At 43.7% G+C, this 17,640-nt stretch overlaps 1 protein-coding gene across 4 annotated transcripts in view; it reads right to left on the reverse strand.

Annotated features, from left to right (window-relative positions):
• The window catches only part of col8a2 (collagen, type VIII, alpha 2), a 350,913-nt gene that overhangs the window by 41,011 nt on the left and 292,262 nt on the right, over positions 1-17,640 (reverse strand). For all 4 annotated transcript variants that reach the window (XM_068011369.1, XM_068011371.1, XM_068011370.1 and 1 more), the window contains one exon: positions 14,936-15,101. In XM_068011369.1, the coding sequence (XP_067867470.1) occupies positions 14,936-15,101 (166 nt within the window). The remainder of the gene's footprint in view (positions 1-14,935; positions 15,102-17,640) is intronic.

The following is a 17,640-nucleotide window of genomic DNA, read 5'->3' on the forward strand; positions in this document are numbered from 1 at the left end:
TACTGCCACCCCATCCCCCATACCCCAACACCCCTTTAACTTGGCTTGTTGGTAGCCGCTCCAGCCCAATCTTGCGACCTCAGTCCGGTGAGTTACTTAGGGCCGGGCAAGCCTTTCCCCTTCAATTTCTCCTGTCCCGTTAGTGGAAGACTCACTGAGCAGAGCAGAATTCGGAGCTCAATCTGGATTGGCTCCAGCTCATTGCACAAGGGAATGGGATACTCAGGAGCACATCATACATGTGGCATTTTAACTGCAAAGTTACTGACACTCATGCATTCGCTGTGGTTCAAAAAAATGAAATTCCTACAGCTCAATGAAGGCACAAACATGTGCTGTGAACTCTAAAATGATCTAATTGTCGATTTAGTTTATATCGCCTCACCTCATTCATCCTGCCAAAATGAATCACTTCACATCTCTCCACATTAACTTTCACCTGCCATGTGTCTACTCATTTTACCTCCTGAGGTCTCTTACTACCTACCTGCCCACCCACCCCAGACCAAATTGAGGCCCTTAATTGGCCAATTAATTGATATTTAAGGGCCTCCTCCCCCTGCCGCTGGTATATTAGCTGCTTTGCTGGGCACTTCAGCACCTGAGGAGGCCACCCAGTAATACCTCTGATTGGCCGGCAGCTCTTGGAGGCAGGACTTCCTGCCTCAGAGGGGAGAAAGTCCCGACCGAGTCTAATTAAGGGTCTGTGCCACACAAAATAGCAGCGTGACTTCCAGGCCCAGTGGACATGGGCCAACCCCCAACTTTTTTAGCCGGTGGGTGGGGCCACCACCGCAACATAAAATTCTGGCCATTATTTGAGTTTTGTATCATTAAACTTTGAAATTACGCCCGGTCTAGTCCAGGTCATTAGTATATATCAAAAAGAGGAGTGGTCCTAATACTGCACCCGGGGAGCATCACTGTATATTTCCCTCCAGTCTGACAAACAACCTTTCATCACAACTCTCTGCTTTCTGTCCCTTGGTCAATTTTGTAGCCGTGCTGATACATCTTTTTCATTCCATGGGCTTTAGTTTTGCTAACTTATGTGGTACTTTGTCAAACGCCTTTTGAAAATTCATATACACATCAATCACACTACCCTCACAAACTCGCTCCGTTACTCGATCAAGTTAGTCAAACACGATTTGCCATTAACAAATACTAATTTATTTTGACCCAGATTATTGTCTCTAAATTTTTCCCCACCACTAAAATTTGGCTAATTGGCCTACAGTTGCCAAGTTTATCCCTCTCCCCTTTTTTAAACAGGGTATAAATTTTGTAATCCTCCAGTTCTTTGGCACCACTGCCACAACAAAGGAGGATTGATTAACAATTAATAATGTATAAAATGAGAACTGAATGTCCAGTTATAAAAATTATCACCTAAAAGCTGGGAAAATTAGCCAATCTCCAATTTAATGGCATGTTAATCAACCAATGCTGCCTCCACTGCAATTGCAACAAGTGATGTTACTTTGTAGTGGAACAGTTTAAATGCAATTGTGAGAATCAGTGTGAGTTATGCAAATTTATCAGCTTTTTCATTCAGTTCTGTAAACATTTTAATGTTCTTTTCGCTACCCCTATAGAGTAAAACAGGAGTTCTAAGCTGGGATAAGCAGTATTTAGGAAAGCACATTCTTATGGTTTGAAATTAGCGTTTGGAACCTGTGTGGTGCCATCCAGTAGATGGCAGCATCAGTACAGTTAAAGGGGGAGCTCCAGAATAAAACACGGGTTGAACTCAGCTCACTTTGTTCTTTTACCGAGCAGATATGGTGCACCGCTCTATATTGGATATGACATTCTGAATGAGAAGGGAGCTGAATTGTTTTAATTTTCAGGTTGATTTCTGAAAAGTGAAGTTCATTTAAAGAAATCACCCTCGTTTATCACTATCAAAAAGGTGAAACCCAAGACAGAGGGCAATATTTTGATGTCTGCTTCAGGAAATCACAAGATTCTATTGATGGGAAACCGTCTAACCAGAAATACACCCGAATACCTGTCCCCGAACATGTTTGTAGATGTAAGCACTGATTTTCTAATTCCATCAAAATAGGTAATTAATTTACATATGGCACAGGCAGAGAGGTTTGGCCTCATTAAATTTTATAGGCAAGTCTCTCTTCTTCATTAGAATTCACTCCCTGCAGATTTCCATGCACAGGGAGTCAGGCTCCAAGCTGGAAGGTTGACAAAAGGAATTGCGAATTGCCTTTAAAAGGGGAGTGACCTGCAATTATTCTGCTGGTAAGAGAGCAGTTTTAGCATCAGGTGTGCATTGAAGGCAGCACAAAGACTTCAGTAATGACACTTTGCAGGTGTTGATACAGGAAATGTCGCCAAGGAAGGTGGCCCTATTTGGTGCTGAAGGGCACCTACATATAAATGCCAAGATGCAAACTGTTCAGGAAAAAGGTGGACAGCTGATGGGCCAGCGGTCCTGAAGCAGATCTATCTGAGTTTGAGGAAATTGGCCTTACCCTTTTTTGTCGTGACTCTGTAAAAGGCACTAGTGAGAGTAAGCCTGGAGGCATGGTGCAACCAGCACAGGAATCTTCCATGTACTACGATTCTTCGTATACTGAGTCCCTACTAAACAGCTGTATGATGCACTCAAAATTCTTATGATCTTTCCTATTTTGGAAGCAAGCGTATAGAGGAAGCATTGTACATCTTACTCCTTTTAGACTTTTTTCTAAAATGAGGAACACTGAAGAAGTGGAGTTATAGTCATAGCACATTGCACCTGCATACTGTAGTGTTATGCGATATTCTTAAGTCTTCTTTAAATGATAACTGTAGGCCTTATTCAGCTTCAACACAAACACAATTTATTGTCTTACTTATCGACATTGCATGATCCAGGTACAGGTCTTTTCCTCGCTGGTGTGTATCTGCTCTCTGTAAAGCCATGTGATGAGCGTGTCTCTCAAAATGGTCTCCTCCTTATAACGTCTGATGATGTCATCAGTGGCTTGATCTCTTAAAGGTATAGTTTCTTAAAGGTGAAGTCACCACTGCACTACATTACACATACCCCCAGCATCAGCAAAAATAGTAGCATCCTGGAGAATTTCGGGAGTGATTTAGGAGAGCATCAATTGTTGGCGGCAGGAGAGGAAGAAAGGTAGATCTGGCCAGGATGTGATTATGTGCTATCCGGACCGAAGGTATGGTTGCTAAATTTGCTGATGACACAAAGATAGGTAGGAACGTAAGCTGTGAAGAGGACATAAGGAGGGTACAAAGGGATATAGATAGGTTAAGTGAATGGGCAAAGATCATGCAAATGGAGTATAATGTGGGAAAATGTGAAATTGTCCATTTTGGCAGGAAGAATAAACAAGCATATTATCTAATTGATGAGAGATTGCAGAGCTGTGAGATGCAGAGGCATCTGGGTGTCCTAGTGCATGAATCACAAAAGGTTAGTATGCAGGTACAGCAAGTAATTAGGAAAACTAAGAGAATGTTATCATTTATTGCAAGGGAAATTGAATACAAAAGTAGGGAGGTTGTGCATCAGTTATACAGGGCATTGGTGAGACCACATCTGGAGTACTGTGTACAGTATTGGTCTCCTTATTTAAGGAAGGATGCAAACATGTTGGAAGCAGTTCGGTGAAGGTTTACTAGACTAATACCTGGAATGGACGGGTTGTCTTATGAGGAAAGGTTGCACAGGCTAAGCTTGTATCCGCTGGTGTTAGAAGAGTAAGAAGCAACTTGATTGAAACATATAAGATCCTGAGGATGTTTCCCCATGTGGGAGAATCTAGAACTAGGGGTCACTATTTAAAAATAAGGGGTTGCCCATTTAAGACAGAGATGAGGAGAAATGTTTTCTCGGAGGTTTGTGAGTCTTTGGAACTCTCTTCCTCAAAAGGCAGTGGAAGCAGAGTCTTTGAATATTTTGAAGGCAGAGGTAGATAGATTCTTGATAAGCAAGAGGGTGGAAGGTTATTAGGGGTAGGCGAGCATATGGAATTGAGGTTACAATCAGATCATCCATGGTCTTGTTGAATGGTGCAGCAGGCTCGAGGGACCGAGTGGCCTACTCCTGCTCCTAATTCGTATGTCAACTACATGGACATAGGGTTAGCATCCTACTGGGTTTGCCTTCAGAAGGTGGTACTTTCCACATCCTCTGAATCCATCACGAGCAGCCTGCAGCAGTAGTGCAGAGTGTGCAGCAGTGCAACCTCCGTCATGCAGAAGGGATTTACTCAAATGTATTATTTTCTTTGTCGCCCACATCAGTCTTTCACCTGCTTTACCCTTCTTCCCAAGGGGCATGCATCTATTCTGTACTTCTGTGCACAGTATTTCAAAACATGATCCACTTTTCCTCCATCAGTTTTCTGTCCCTCTTAAGAATGCTGTCCTGTCCCGTTTCCTGACCTTAACCCTCACGTGACAGTAGTTGCTAAACCTAGGAATCCCACCTGTATCTAAGTACTGCTTAACCTTACAAGACCCCATCCCCCAACTGCCCATTGCTGTTATATACTGGGCACCTACCATGAACTTGGTATATTCTTTATATATCATGGGCTCTAGGAATTCAAAAACAATAAACTGAATCTATAGATGAAGCAACATATGCTATTAATTTAGACCAGTGATTTAAAAGCTGGGCAGAATCATAGGGCTGGATTTGTTGTGCCGGCAGGGTTCCCAACGCTAGGCCAAAAAGGTGAAGGAAACCCCGCCTCAGCCTTTCGGACACCTCCCGGCACAATCTAATGGCACTTTAAATGCCTGGTGCCAGGATCCCTGTCCCTTTAAAGACAGAGATCCCACCTCCAAGAGCTGCCGGCCAATCAGCAGTCCAGCAGTTCAGTCGTATCAGCAACACCACTGGGAGCAGCGACCACTGCTGGTGCTTCACCAGGTCTGGGACCCATGTCTAGCGCTGGAGCCCGGACTCAAGGTAAGTGAGGTGGGGTCACAGAAGCATGCTGGTCTGGCCCCAGCAAGGTGGGGGTGGGGGGGGCGGTGTGGGGATGGTGTGTGTGGGGAGACAAGGCGTTTAGTGCAGAGCGAGGGCTGTTAACGGAAGTGGAGCATTTCCTGGCGGGGGCCCTCCGTGGGCCACAGAGTGTCCACAGAGAAGACCTCCCCCACCACCCCCCCGCCCCCCCAAGAAGCCCGCAGGGAGAGCACCTCGTTTTACTGGTCAACCTCTCCGCATGACGGAAGCCCCCCAGCCCCCAGTAGTTAAATCCCAGAAGCAGCAGAAAGAGGCCCTTAAGTGGGCGGTAATGGGCCAATTAAGGACCTCAATTTGATTCTAGGAAGGCCATCATCGGCCTATCCCGCTCCTGACTAAATTCTGGTGTGACTGGAAGGCGACAAGCCCTCCACCCCACCGCAGCTCCCATCACAATTCTACGGGCCCCCCACACCCCACCTCCGAACCTGTCTTTGGAGGGCCTTTTAAATTCAGCCAACAGAATTTGATCCACACAACACAGAAAACAGCCAAGAATACCACGCAATAAAACACAATTTGTATTACTCATCACCATAAAACTGATAATAATACAATATTATTTGAAACCCTTTGATTGTCAGAGGAGAGGCATTTCATTATTATGAAAGTGGTGGATATTTTATTTATCACACTTCAGATATCGTGCCAAGGTGCAAATTTGTCACTGTTTCACTGTTTTGAGAATATGAAATTTGAGTCAAACAAAGAATAAAAATCTACCAATACACAAAGTAGGACCTTATGCAATCACATCATGCAAAAGTGTTTTCAATCATCTTTTGGCTACAAGAAATAGAAACGTAACTATGAGTAGCAACACACGTCCAAAGCCCAGTGTTAGAGGATTAGAGAGTTTTTGAAGTGTTACAGGAATAGAGAGAGCAAGGTCATGAAGGGATTCCAACACTGGGATGAGAATTTTGAATCAGACTTTTGGGGAATAAGGATCCAATGCAAAAGAAAAATTCTGCGGATGCTTGAAATCTGAAGTAAAAACAGAAAATGCTGGAAATACTCAGCAGGTCTGGCAGCATCTGTGGAGAGAGGAATAGAGTTAACATTTCAGGTCTATGACTTTTCGTCAGAACTGGTTCATCAGAACACAGTTATGATGAAAGGTCATCAACCTGAAACATTAACTCTGTTTCTCTCTCCACAGACAGATCCAAAGTAGAAGAGTAGGTGGAGGGAAAAAGACTTGGTGTGGTATATGATATGCTTTGTCAATTATAAAATCTTCATTGTGCTGCAGCAGACGCTGAGTGGGACGCTGCTGAATGGGACTGAAATTGAAGCAGAAGAATGTAGACGTGACCATTACGTGGCTCCATCGCAAAAGTTTGATAAGTCAAATAGTTTCCTGTGAAGTCAGTCTTACTGAAGGAAGCTGCCCTGGTTTAAAAGTATAATTTGTCCTGAAGAAATCCTGGACCTTTAAGCTAATTAGAATGTATGGGAGACATCACTTTAACAGCTCAAATTGTATTAATATGGAATCAAAAGCAGACTGATAAAAGGGCACTGACGTCATTTCCCCACATGAAGGGGGTGATTTGAGGACTGACTGATGTCATTGCATTTCTGTCTGTTTTGTGAACTGCTAATTTTTTCCAACTTGTTGTATGAGTTTGGAATGATGCCCTTTCTTTTTTAATGTTCAGTTTCCTTTGGGTAATCCAGGCAGCTGCATTTCAAAACAATTAAAATGTAGGTAGACGAAAGCTGAATTAAAAATATGGTGAAAGAGTTTCTTGTCAGAGTCAAGATGATGAGGCCTGCTTTCTGATCCTTTGGAAACAATTACAGAGCTACAAAAAGTCATTTATAGTGTGAATTTATGTGTCAGCTGTAGTTTCATTGGTAACACTCTCACCTCTAAGTCAGAAGGTTGTGGTTCAAGTCCACTAAAAACTAGGTGGCCTCCCTGTGGGCTGGGCCCTCCTATTTGGGAAAGCTGTGGCCCACAATTGGCCCCTGATGGCAAAGGCCACCCCTGCGCTAACACCTGCCCCCCTGCCCTCAACAGACCCCACATACTCCTTGCCGGGGCCTGCCTGTAGCCCCAGCAAGCCCACCCCCCCATTTGTCAGCCTGAAGCTCCAGCACCGCTTTTGGTTCTGGGGTTCCTACAGTACCAATGGTGGCCACTGCTCCCAGTGGTGCTGCTGGCCTTCTGATTGGCAGGCAGCTCTTGGAGGCGGGATCCCCATCCTTCAAGGGACGGGAACCCCAGCACCAGGCAGTTAACTGCCCGAGTGCCATTAAATGCAGCCGGGGGCCCCGCAGAATGGCCGAGGCGAGGTGCCCTTGCCTGTCTGGCCCAGCATCAGGATCCCCACTGCCGTCATAAAATCCAGCTCGCTTTGTCTGGTAATGTAGAGATGACCAGGAAGTGGGAGGTGGGAATGCTAGGTTAGTCAAAAATTCTTGCTGCTATTTTGCTTCCGCTGATCCTGTTTCATAAGCAGAGACAGTGACCTGTTCAATAATTTACCTAGGAAAATATTTTTTTTAAATAACTTGGCAAAATGAAGTGATGTGCAGATGTTACGACCGGGTGAGGAAGGGGTCTCAGGCTCCCCTCTGGCCCCTTTCCTGGTTTAGCCATAACAGGGTTTAACTTTTAAAACACAGTGTTTTTAGCTTCACCTCAGTGAGTCCTTTCTCACTGCTCTCTAATTGGAATTGTAAATGAACCAACTTGGTTTTCTCAGGTTTAAACAAGAAAGATGTAAGTTACCTTACCACTCTAACTCGGTTAAAATTATTAAACTATGTAATGAACCACACTAGTATGCTTACGAGACAAACACACACACAAACAGATACAGAGGGGGAGAAAGAATTAAGGGGAGGGGGGTTGGAGTAGTAAATGGAATTCAGTTACTGTCCTTAGTTTTGCTATAAAGTCCTTGGTGGGAATTGCGGTCTTGTAGTTTTCTCTAGTGCCCAATGCACACTTTCAAACTTGCTTCTCTGGTACCAGAAAGCTGAAGAGGTCCTCTGTCTTGAGGCTTAAGCTGCTTCTGTGGGTCCCTGGGACATTGCTTGAGAGAAAGACTGAGAGAGACCTTCCTTCTCTTTTGTCTTCAAATTGCAATTTGCCCAAACCTTTCTGTGAGGCACAATTCAAACAGTTCCCAGTCTGGCCAGCAGGTAAGTCAGGTGACCAGCTCCTTGTTTGAAACAGCACCATCTGCGAGGGTTGTTGATTCTCAAAGTTCTCCAACCACACTCAGTGGGGTGTGGATCTCTGGCTCTCACACAAAGAAAGTTGATTATTATGATTGCCCAGACCAATCTTGTTAATTGAATCAGTGAGCACTGCCATTGTCTCTCTATTCAATTGTCTCTCAGAATGCAAATGTGCAGCCATGTTTCAGCTGTCCAACTCTGTGTTTTTTTTAAACAAGTTCTGTGCCATGTCCAGTAAAAGGGTTCAAAGAATGTTCCATCTGACAAAATTAATGTGTTTCCATTTGGCAGCTGTGGTTTCCGTCACACAGATGTTTTACTTTGACAGGAAAATTATCATATAGATAACTTTTATAGCAAGGGTTTAATCTGAGTATAGAAAATTGAACATGACCCTGTAGTCCATTTCCTGTCTGCTCCACACATGAAGCAGGCACGGTGTGGCTGCAGAAGACAAGGACGTCATTGTCTTCCAGGTATATGGCAGGGAGTGGGGTTTTCAGGAGGATCTCGTTGAAGAGGAAGGGAGAAGGTCCAGGGTGGATATGACTTTCTTTGTGGTGCCCTGAAGAGGAGTATCCTGACCGCACAAATGGAAAATTTCTACCTTACTTTCTGGGACGCTTTGTTCTTCCTGGCATTTGCCGACCTGCTTTCACCTTGCAGGAATGCCGCTCACACTGATTATACTGTTTTAATGGTCAGGACTACAATTGGTCAAAGCACCTCTGAAATACCTAAGGGGGAACCAAACCAATCATTTCTTTCCTTATCACTACCTAGTGACATCCGCTGGAAATGCAGGTGTGTGGCTATTGGTTGTCAGCTGGATAATGTTCAGCTGAGATAACCTAGGGGTAAAATGGCTTCTCAACACACACCATCAAGGCTCACACAGCCGCTTGGGCAAGTTACTGAAGGGTGCCTGACATCCACGGAACTGTAGCAGTAAAAAGTCAATGTTTCTGAGCAGAAGGGAGAAAAATAGTAAAGGGGGGAAACACAAAATTTTGTTTATATAAAAATAGGTATGATGTCCTAAAGACATTTTACTCAATGATATATAAAAATAGTGGATTTATGTGATAAAGAAAACATTGTATGTTCTATAATATAGAAAATACAAAGACAAAGAAAAGGCCTTTGGACTAGTCAAAAAATTTATTTCCAGAGACCAGATACAATTTGTTCCATCACAGACTATACAGAGTCTATGGCCGGAATTTTACGTCACCCCAGCAAGCCGGATGGTGGCAGGGAGGGTGGATGGTGTAAAATGGAGCGGGAAGCTCCAGGAGGCCTTCCCGACCCAATCCCACCTCCGCCTGATTGAGGGCCGCTCCCGCTTCCCCAACCCACCCCCAGGACCCAAGACGCCCCCCCCCTTCCCCCCAAACGACCAGCCTTGCCTCGCTGGGGCCCGACCGACCAGCCCCGGCGAGGCGGCCCAAACGTACCTGCACTCCTAGCTCCATGTCCTCGGCTGGGCTGCAGTCCCAGTAGTAGCCACCGCTCCCAGTGGTGCTGCTGGGACTAAGAGCTGCCGGCCCGATGATTGGCTGGCAGCTCAATGAGGTGGGACTTCCTCCCTCAAGCGAATGGAAATCTCGCCTTGGAAAAATTAAAGCCCGGGGACCCGTAAAACGTGGGACGGATCCCCGGGCTAGGCAGAAGCGGGTTCGCCACCAACTTTTACGTCAGTGACCAGCTCCCATCTGCCCAACGTAAAACCCAGCCCTATGGTTCTACAAATATTCTTCTCTCTTGGAAAGACAAATAAAACATTAGCTATATTATTTAATCTGCCTTACATTATTATATATATATATTTTTTAACTACAATGTAGTCTTGATTATCCACCATAAAGAAGGGCCCACCTGAAGGATAATAGAAATAATTGGATAATAGAAATAATTGGATAATCAAACCCTCCAAATTGCTGTACACTGCCAATTGTTCTTCTTTTTCTCATCACATTGTCTCAGTTCTCCCTCGGAGGCCTTATTATCCTGCCAGTAGAATCTGATCTGCCAGCTCACAATGTACCTCTCCCGCACATAACAAAACATGATCCCAGCAGCAGAGGTGGGAGATGTGGTTTAAGTATTTTACTTTGACTTTGCTTAGATGGAATGGACTACTACAGTCCCTCAACTACAGAATGCCAGAAGCAGTATACACTTATCTCCAGCAATCTTGCTGTTTTGATTCTATGACTCTAAGCTGTCAGCTTTCAAATCTATACAGAGACTGCTGGAAGTTTAGTATATGGCGGTCAGATGACACCAGGATCAGTCGCCACTGTGATGGGACGACAGCTGACATACATGAGAATAGAGACTTGGGCAAGGTATTGGGAGAACCTGTGGGAACTGTATCCATAGCAACATTCTGATTCCTTCAGGAGCGGAGGAAAAAAATGGAAAATTGTTCAAAAAAGGAGAAAGAAATACTTCGTAAGTAGGCAGCAAATAAAAAGCTGAAGTTTACACTTTGAATTACGAGCATGTTGTTCCAAATTTCATATATTAGGTCTTGAATTATGGATGGAAATAAGTTTTTATATTTAATACTAACAGTATATTTTGAGACATGAGTCACAACAGTGCTGGTGATGGAAAGGAATAGAATTCTAGTTTAAGTTGTTTTTTTTCACAAAAGCACATCAAAGCTACATCCTCAAGTGGAGAACCTTCTTAACCAACCTTCCAACAGAGTGCTTTGTAAACCAACGTTCCTTAAAAGAGTGAAATGTTTCTTAGTGCTGCAAGAGAAGGTGGGATGCCAAGGTGAAGTATGTGGCCCCATCAGTCATTCCTTCATACGAATTATCTAAATATAAACCAGTCCGATAAGTACATGGTTTGCCAAGAAATGTTATATTTGGATCAGAATTTCAACATAATGGAAGTGAACGGGAACAGAAAATGGAATTCTATGCTTCAGTTGTAATTATGCTTGGATCAGATACACGTCTGTCAGCCTTCATTATGTTGCTGATATTATTCCAGTCAAGCAGTTGGATTTGTTTCTGAAGTTGAAATTACAATTACCAATGCAAAAATATCAAGATGGTTTTCTCTGGAGAAAAGATTTCTCACTTAATCTTACCTCTGGTATATGTGTACATTTTACTAACTGATTTATGATCTCAGTCATCCTTTTCTGTGAAATGTGCCTAGTTTTATGTGAGGTTCTACGCCATTTTCTACAATGTGCAAATTCTGATGTCTGATTCATGAGCAAGTTCCTCATCTCTATCCTGTTTCCTAAAATAGCTCATTCTGATATATGAAGTTCCTGATCACAATGCCAATTTCTGTAATGTTGAAGCCCGAGTGTAATAGGAACACAATCTGGACCTGCTTTCTGTAATATATAGTTATTGGCAATATGATTTCTGTCCTGCTTTCTACCATGCATAATTTCTGGTGCTTCATCACACAGACTGCAAGTCCAACTCACCCATTTCCAAAACGGGAGAATTTCCTTCCCTTTCTCATTCTTGACTCCCTCCAAAAATCTGTAGATTTCTAAAACCCAGCCTTAAATAGCCCTTATTTGCTGGTTAACACTGTCTTCTTTCCTACTGTTTTCAGTCTTGTTGCTGTCCTGTACTATAGACTTTGGCCTTCCATCTAGGGGTTTCTCATTAGACAAAAGGTCTCAGCACTGAGTCCAGTAATTGTAGTCTTTTGAGAATTGCATTGTACATATTGTTCACTTCACGCACACATGAGCCAGCAGAGGGCGCTGAAAGAGAAAGTGAATGTAAAACAGAATAAAGAAATCTCCATTATGTTCAACAGCATGCTGCCGCTGTCTCAGTCTTTGCCTTATATTTCTTACTAAACTCAGCTAAACCTCACTCCAATCCTGAGAACATCACAGTAATGTTTAATTGTTGGTGGTTACTTCACGATCTGGGATTCTTATGTTCTGGGGCCTTAGTATCACGGAAAGCAACACAGTCTTGTTTTAAACAGCATCTCTTTTGTGGCTTCATGATCTCAGAATTATTTGTATCTCATGCTTATTCCTGATTTGTAAAGCATGTCCTTTAATGGAAGTTTCTTTCTTACTTTTTTTGCAAAGCAGATTAATTTTGCTAAATCATAAACATCTTATGGTATTTAATATATTTCTATCGCTTCACATACATTTATTTGAGGTATCTAAAAATGAGATGAACGTACAGCACAATGCTATTTTAACTGAGAAAGCATCATCATACAGCATGGGCCTTAATAGCACAAACCAAATCAAACTGTATCTATTTTCCTACTCTTAACACTGTGCCTAAATGCAAGTTTATGTTATAGTATAGCAACAGCATTTCCTTTTCCATGCCAAGTTTTCTCCCCACTTGAAAGTGTCTGAGGTTCAGTTTCTCACCCAAATGGCCATTCTTCATATTAAAATCTTGACAGGGACTATCAGCAGGGAACTCAACTGTGAAGCCTCCCAGCCCAGGTCAATCCTGTCCTTACCCACCACCTATATACTTGTACTTCCAGTAAGAAGTTATTACTTTATTGATTCAATAAAGTAAGAATTGCAGGAAATGTAATCTCCATCAGAGAATCCCTGTAACACATCAGTTAAATTTAATGGCCATGGTTTATGTCTAATGCAATGATATTGCAGCAGTTCAAGAAGATACTGCTTAAGCAGGAAAAGGAGATGTTACATTATGGACTGGTATGCAGCTTCACCTCACCAACTTACAGACACGATCAGGAGTGATTGGGGCAGCTGCCGAATTTTCTCCTCCTGATCCTGGGGTGCAGTGTCCCATTGTAAGGCCCAAAGCCCTGTCCCTGCCCCTACTGAGAACAGTTAACTCAGCACAGGATTGAAACTGAAACCTTCCTGGTCTATATGACTCAGCCATTTATTCCCTTAATCAGTTGAGCCAACAACAGTAGTCCATACAGAGAAAGGTAACTAAACTCTGCTGCTCTATTTTAACTTATGGCACAAGTGAAATGAAAACATAAACTTCTAATTATACACACACGACAGTAGCAAGAATTTTACTGTACCCTGTGGACCTAGGGTCAGAAATCTTTAACTGACTACTGACCTCTGCACTTCTCAAATTTGTTCACTTAATCTTCAACAACTGTTGCTTATTAACTTGTCCCCAGTGATTTTCAGAGCAGCACTGGACATTTCAACTCGAGTTGCACTGATACAAGAATGCTATTTTTGTTTGCTGGTGGTATTGTAGTGTAGGGAACTGTGCAGGTTTTAGATAGTGATCTCTTAACATAACAAAAATATTCCAGTGCTTTTAACTTTTGTTTCCTGTCTCCTGCATTCCCATATCGTTACATGTTCTTTAGGTGTGTTCATTTGTTGCTCCAAGTAGTTCAACATCGCCTTTTGGAATTAAAACACAATATGAGGTAGACTTAACTAGCTTCAGTTCCCTAGTTCAGTGCCAAACTTGTCAGGTCCATGACCATAATAATTGGTACATGCTGCAGGATAAGAAGACATATATTTCTTTTTGCTTGTTTTCCGTGTTAAAGGCTCCCTCAATATCTCTGCAAATGAACTCATTGTTGGTTAGGGCAGGTTTAACCCCTGTTTTGTGCTGAGTTAGTTGTTCAGTGGGAGCACTGCTATTAACTTCAATGTCCCCTAGCAAGGGAGAGGGAGGGTGAGAATGCAGCCAAGAATCCCATTGCTTATCGCAGTTCCGTTACCCACGCTGGAAAACGCACTTGTTGGGATTGGGTGAGATCAGAATCAGGCTTGGCAGTGATGTTCCCACAAGACAAATGCCCTGTCATCATTCGCAACTAAGTTTCACATATAAAGAGATACAGGTGACTTGACAGTATCCATGGAATTACTCCAGACAGTATCTGGACTCTCTGGGGAAAGGAGATCAGAAACAGAAGAAAATTCAGAGTTTGCAGTTCTCAATCCTGGAAGCTGATCAGGAGTTCTTAATCATTTTACATCCCAGTAATTGATGAATAGATTGCAGTATTCAGGAATAACCAACAGCTCTTGATTTGCATCCAGTAGCATCAAGAATATTAACTGCTGTTGTGTTAATGCAGGCAGTCACTAACCAGACTTGTAGGTGATGTTACCTGATAATTGTCAGGGTCTCTACCTGACCTGAATTATCAAATTTCCCCTGGGATGTGGTGCAATAGTATAATAATTCTTTATCTCAGCAGTGATAAATTATATGTACGTACATTAATACCTTGGCAATACTTTCCCCATAGAAAGCATGGAGATGATCGTTCATTGATACAAAGAATTGTAATCTCCAGAGATGCAATATTTCTTTACATATTTATGGTAACTTCAAATATAGGTGAACAGAATTATTAATAAAACATTTTAAGCTGCACTCAGAGTATTATATTCACACTTATTAACTGAAAGATTTCTGACTAAAATTCCCTTGAAATGTGTTTGTTTCTGTCTCGTTCATCATGTTTACCTCACAAAAAATACTCAGGTTTCATGTCTTTAGTCCAAGTTGGATGATGCAGGAAGTACCGAAAATGCAGCAAACTATGAAACATAGAAACAATTCCAAAATAATTTACATTTAATTCATTAAGTAGAATTTCATATATGCTGCCTGTTATCTAGCAGATCAAACATACTAAGATTTCAGTGAAATATTGATGTAATGTCAGCAACGATTTGCTGAACGATTCAATCCATTACATCTGCTCCTGATTACTTCTTACCTATATATTGTCCTTTGCCTTCCCTGAACGGAGGTCCAGCTGGGCCTTTAACCATTGGGTGCACGTATTTTGAAGGAGAGTAGCCTCCACTGAAAACATAGCCAATGATGGACATCAACAAAAGGATGAAGATATTCATTTGCAGCATTGTCCTTTCCCGTGTGATCTGTGTGAGAAATTAAAGAGGAACTATTAGGAGAAAAAAAAACTAGACTGAAACTTGAACACAAGACATCTTTATACGGATGCCATCAATCTAGGTTTGGAACTGATCCAGTATGATTTTGGAACTGAGCTGAAAGGAACTGTATCCAGGTAATGTCGGAATTCTTTAAAATATTCTCGTTGCTTCAGTGTCTTGCTTTGCACTTTAAAACAAAACAAATAAGGAATGGCTGGTCTCTCTTTATTCCTCTGTGTGCTAAATGCATTAACACGTACATTAATGCATAGGCAGGATTAGTGGCATGTCTGAGAGTCTGAGGCTGGCTCTGAAATCCTACAGCCCGTCTGGCAAAGGTACAGTTTTGATTGGCATTTTGCGGGCTCTGCAGGCAAGATCTCAGCCTCAGCACACAGACTCTCTGGCTGTTGGTGAGCTCCTGTGTATCAGTGCCAACAGCAATAAAGTGCACAACTGCAACCAATCTAAAATTCCAGTTAAACACATTTTTTGTCACTAACTTCTCCTAATCCCAATTTCTCTCTTATTTTCCACCATCGATGCTTTAAAGGAAACAGGGATATCTCCATTTATTTAAAAAAAACACATACTAAAAACTCCTGATACAGAATTTCTTTTCAAGCATTCAGTTATGTCCAAGTTATCCATTTTGTATTATTTTGTTGTTACTGCACATAATCGGCCAAATTTTATGCGCACGCGCAGGTCACAGTGCCAGCACTGGAAGTAGGTGCCATTGCCGCACAAGCGATGTGGCCGGACAACCACGAGCACATGGCAGCTGACCAATTAACAGCCTGGAGGTGCGGGGCCTGTCCAATGGACAAGCTCCGGAGCAGGTATTGGAGGTGCCGATCTCAGCGTAACCTGACTAAAAGGCGCCATCTTTAAAGGGCTGCCAGCCCTGCATGCAGTGCTGCCTTGTTCTTCAGCATCGGGCAACCCCCACACCCTGTTGATGCCACTCTTACACAACCACCACCTGATGCAGCTCCTACCCTTGTGCGATCACCACCTAACACAGCTCCCACCCTTAGAGGCCTCCCACCACTTGCTGGCAATGGCCCCCGCTCCCCACTCTCCTCCTTCGAGCCAATGGAGACTTTCAAAATGGCTGGCTGCCAGAGGCGGGACTGAGGCCTCACCTTGTTGACACCACCTTTAACAGGTCAGGCTCTGATTCCCATGTGCCATTCATGAAATACAAAACACTCCCTAAAATTCCACTCAATTGCAAGTAAGTTCAGGTTAATTACCTTCTAAACAAGCTAAATCGATGTCCTGCCATGTTGTAGTGGCAAGTCCGGCCTCCATCTTTCCCACTGCATGTAAAATTTGAAACCGACATCTCAATGTCAGGGTTCCATGCGATTGCATCCCCTCACAATTTTTCTGCCCCCGCACCCCCCTTCTCCTACCTGACTCTTTCAGACCTGGTAAAAATTCCGGCTAAAGATAGGGATACGTTGCCTAGCTTTGGAACTGCTTTGGATGGTCCAAAGTTAGGTTCTAATGCCATGATAGGTTGTGATATAGGTCTTCTAGATGTTCACCTGACTGTCTTGCCATTACAGCATCTAGCCCTGAAACAGTCAGTGTCCTAACTCCAAACACCCCTCTCGACAACCTGATCCAGCTACGGATTGGCTTCTACGTAAAGAAATACTCCTCGGATATGTCCCAGTCTTACTCTTCACAAGTCAAACTAGACCAGAATTTTATGTTAGGGTGGCGGCCCTGCCCACTGGCCAGAAAGTTGAGGGCGAGCCTACCTCAACCAGGCCTGGAAGCCATGCCTTGATTTTAAGTGGCCTAGGCCCTTAATTGGCCTCGGACAGGACTTCCAGCCTCAGAGGCTCAAAGTCCCGCCTCCTAGAACTGTTGGCCAATCAGCGGGTCAACAGCTCATCAGTCCCAGCAGCGCCACTGGGAACAGTGGCCACTGCTGGGACTGCATCCAGCAAGAGGAGCAGCAATGGAGGCGGCAGCTCAGAACAAAGGTATGGGGCCTCGCTGGGGACAATCGATTGGGCCCCGGCAAAGCAGAAAGTGTGGGTCGATTGAGGGGTGGAGGTGCTCCTGCGGGGGCTGCTTATGCCGTGGTGGGGGGCCCTCCGTGGGGCACAGGGTGTCTGATCAGGAAGCCACCCCCTCCACCCCCCGACCCCAGCTGAGCCTGCAGGAAGGCTGTCAGGGTTTACCTAATAGTCTCCCCATGTAGTGGAGGGCCTACGGCCGCTCATAAAATGCCAGCGGCGGCAGAAGGAGGCCCTTAAGTGGCAATTAATTGACCACTAAAGGGCCTTAATTGGCCCTGAGTGGGCGGACTGCTTGTAACCTCCCCCACCACTCATAAAATTGCAGAGGGGAGCAGGAAGGCGACGGGAATGACAGCCCCCACCTCTCACTCAATTTTATGCCCCTCCACCCTCAGCCTGCTGCCACAGGAGGTGGAAAATTCCAGCCTTAGAGTTTTATCAGTTGGCTTTGTTTCGAATTCTGCCATGTGTTTCATCAGAAA

This window comes from Heterodontus francisci, chromosome 31, assembly GCF_036365525.1.
Source record: "Heterodontus francisci isolate sHetFra1 chromosome 31, sHetFra1.hap1, whole genome shotgun sequence".
In the NCBI taxonomy this organism is placed as follows: domain Eukaryota; kingdom Metazoa; phylum Chordata; class Chondrichthyes; order Heterodontiformes; family Heterodontidae; genus Heterodontus; species Heterodontus francisci.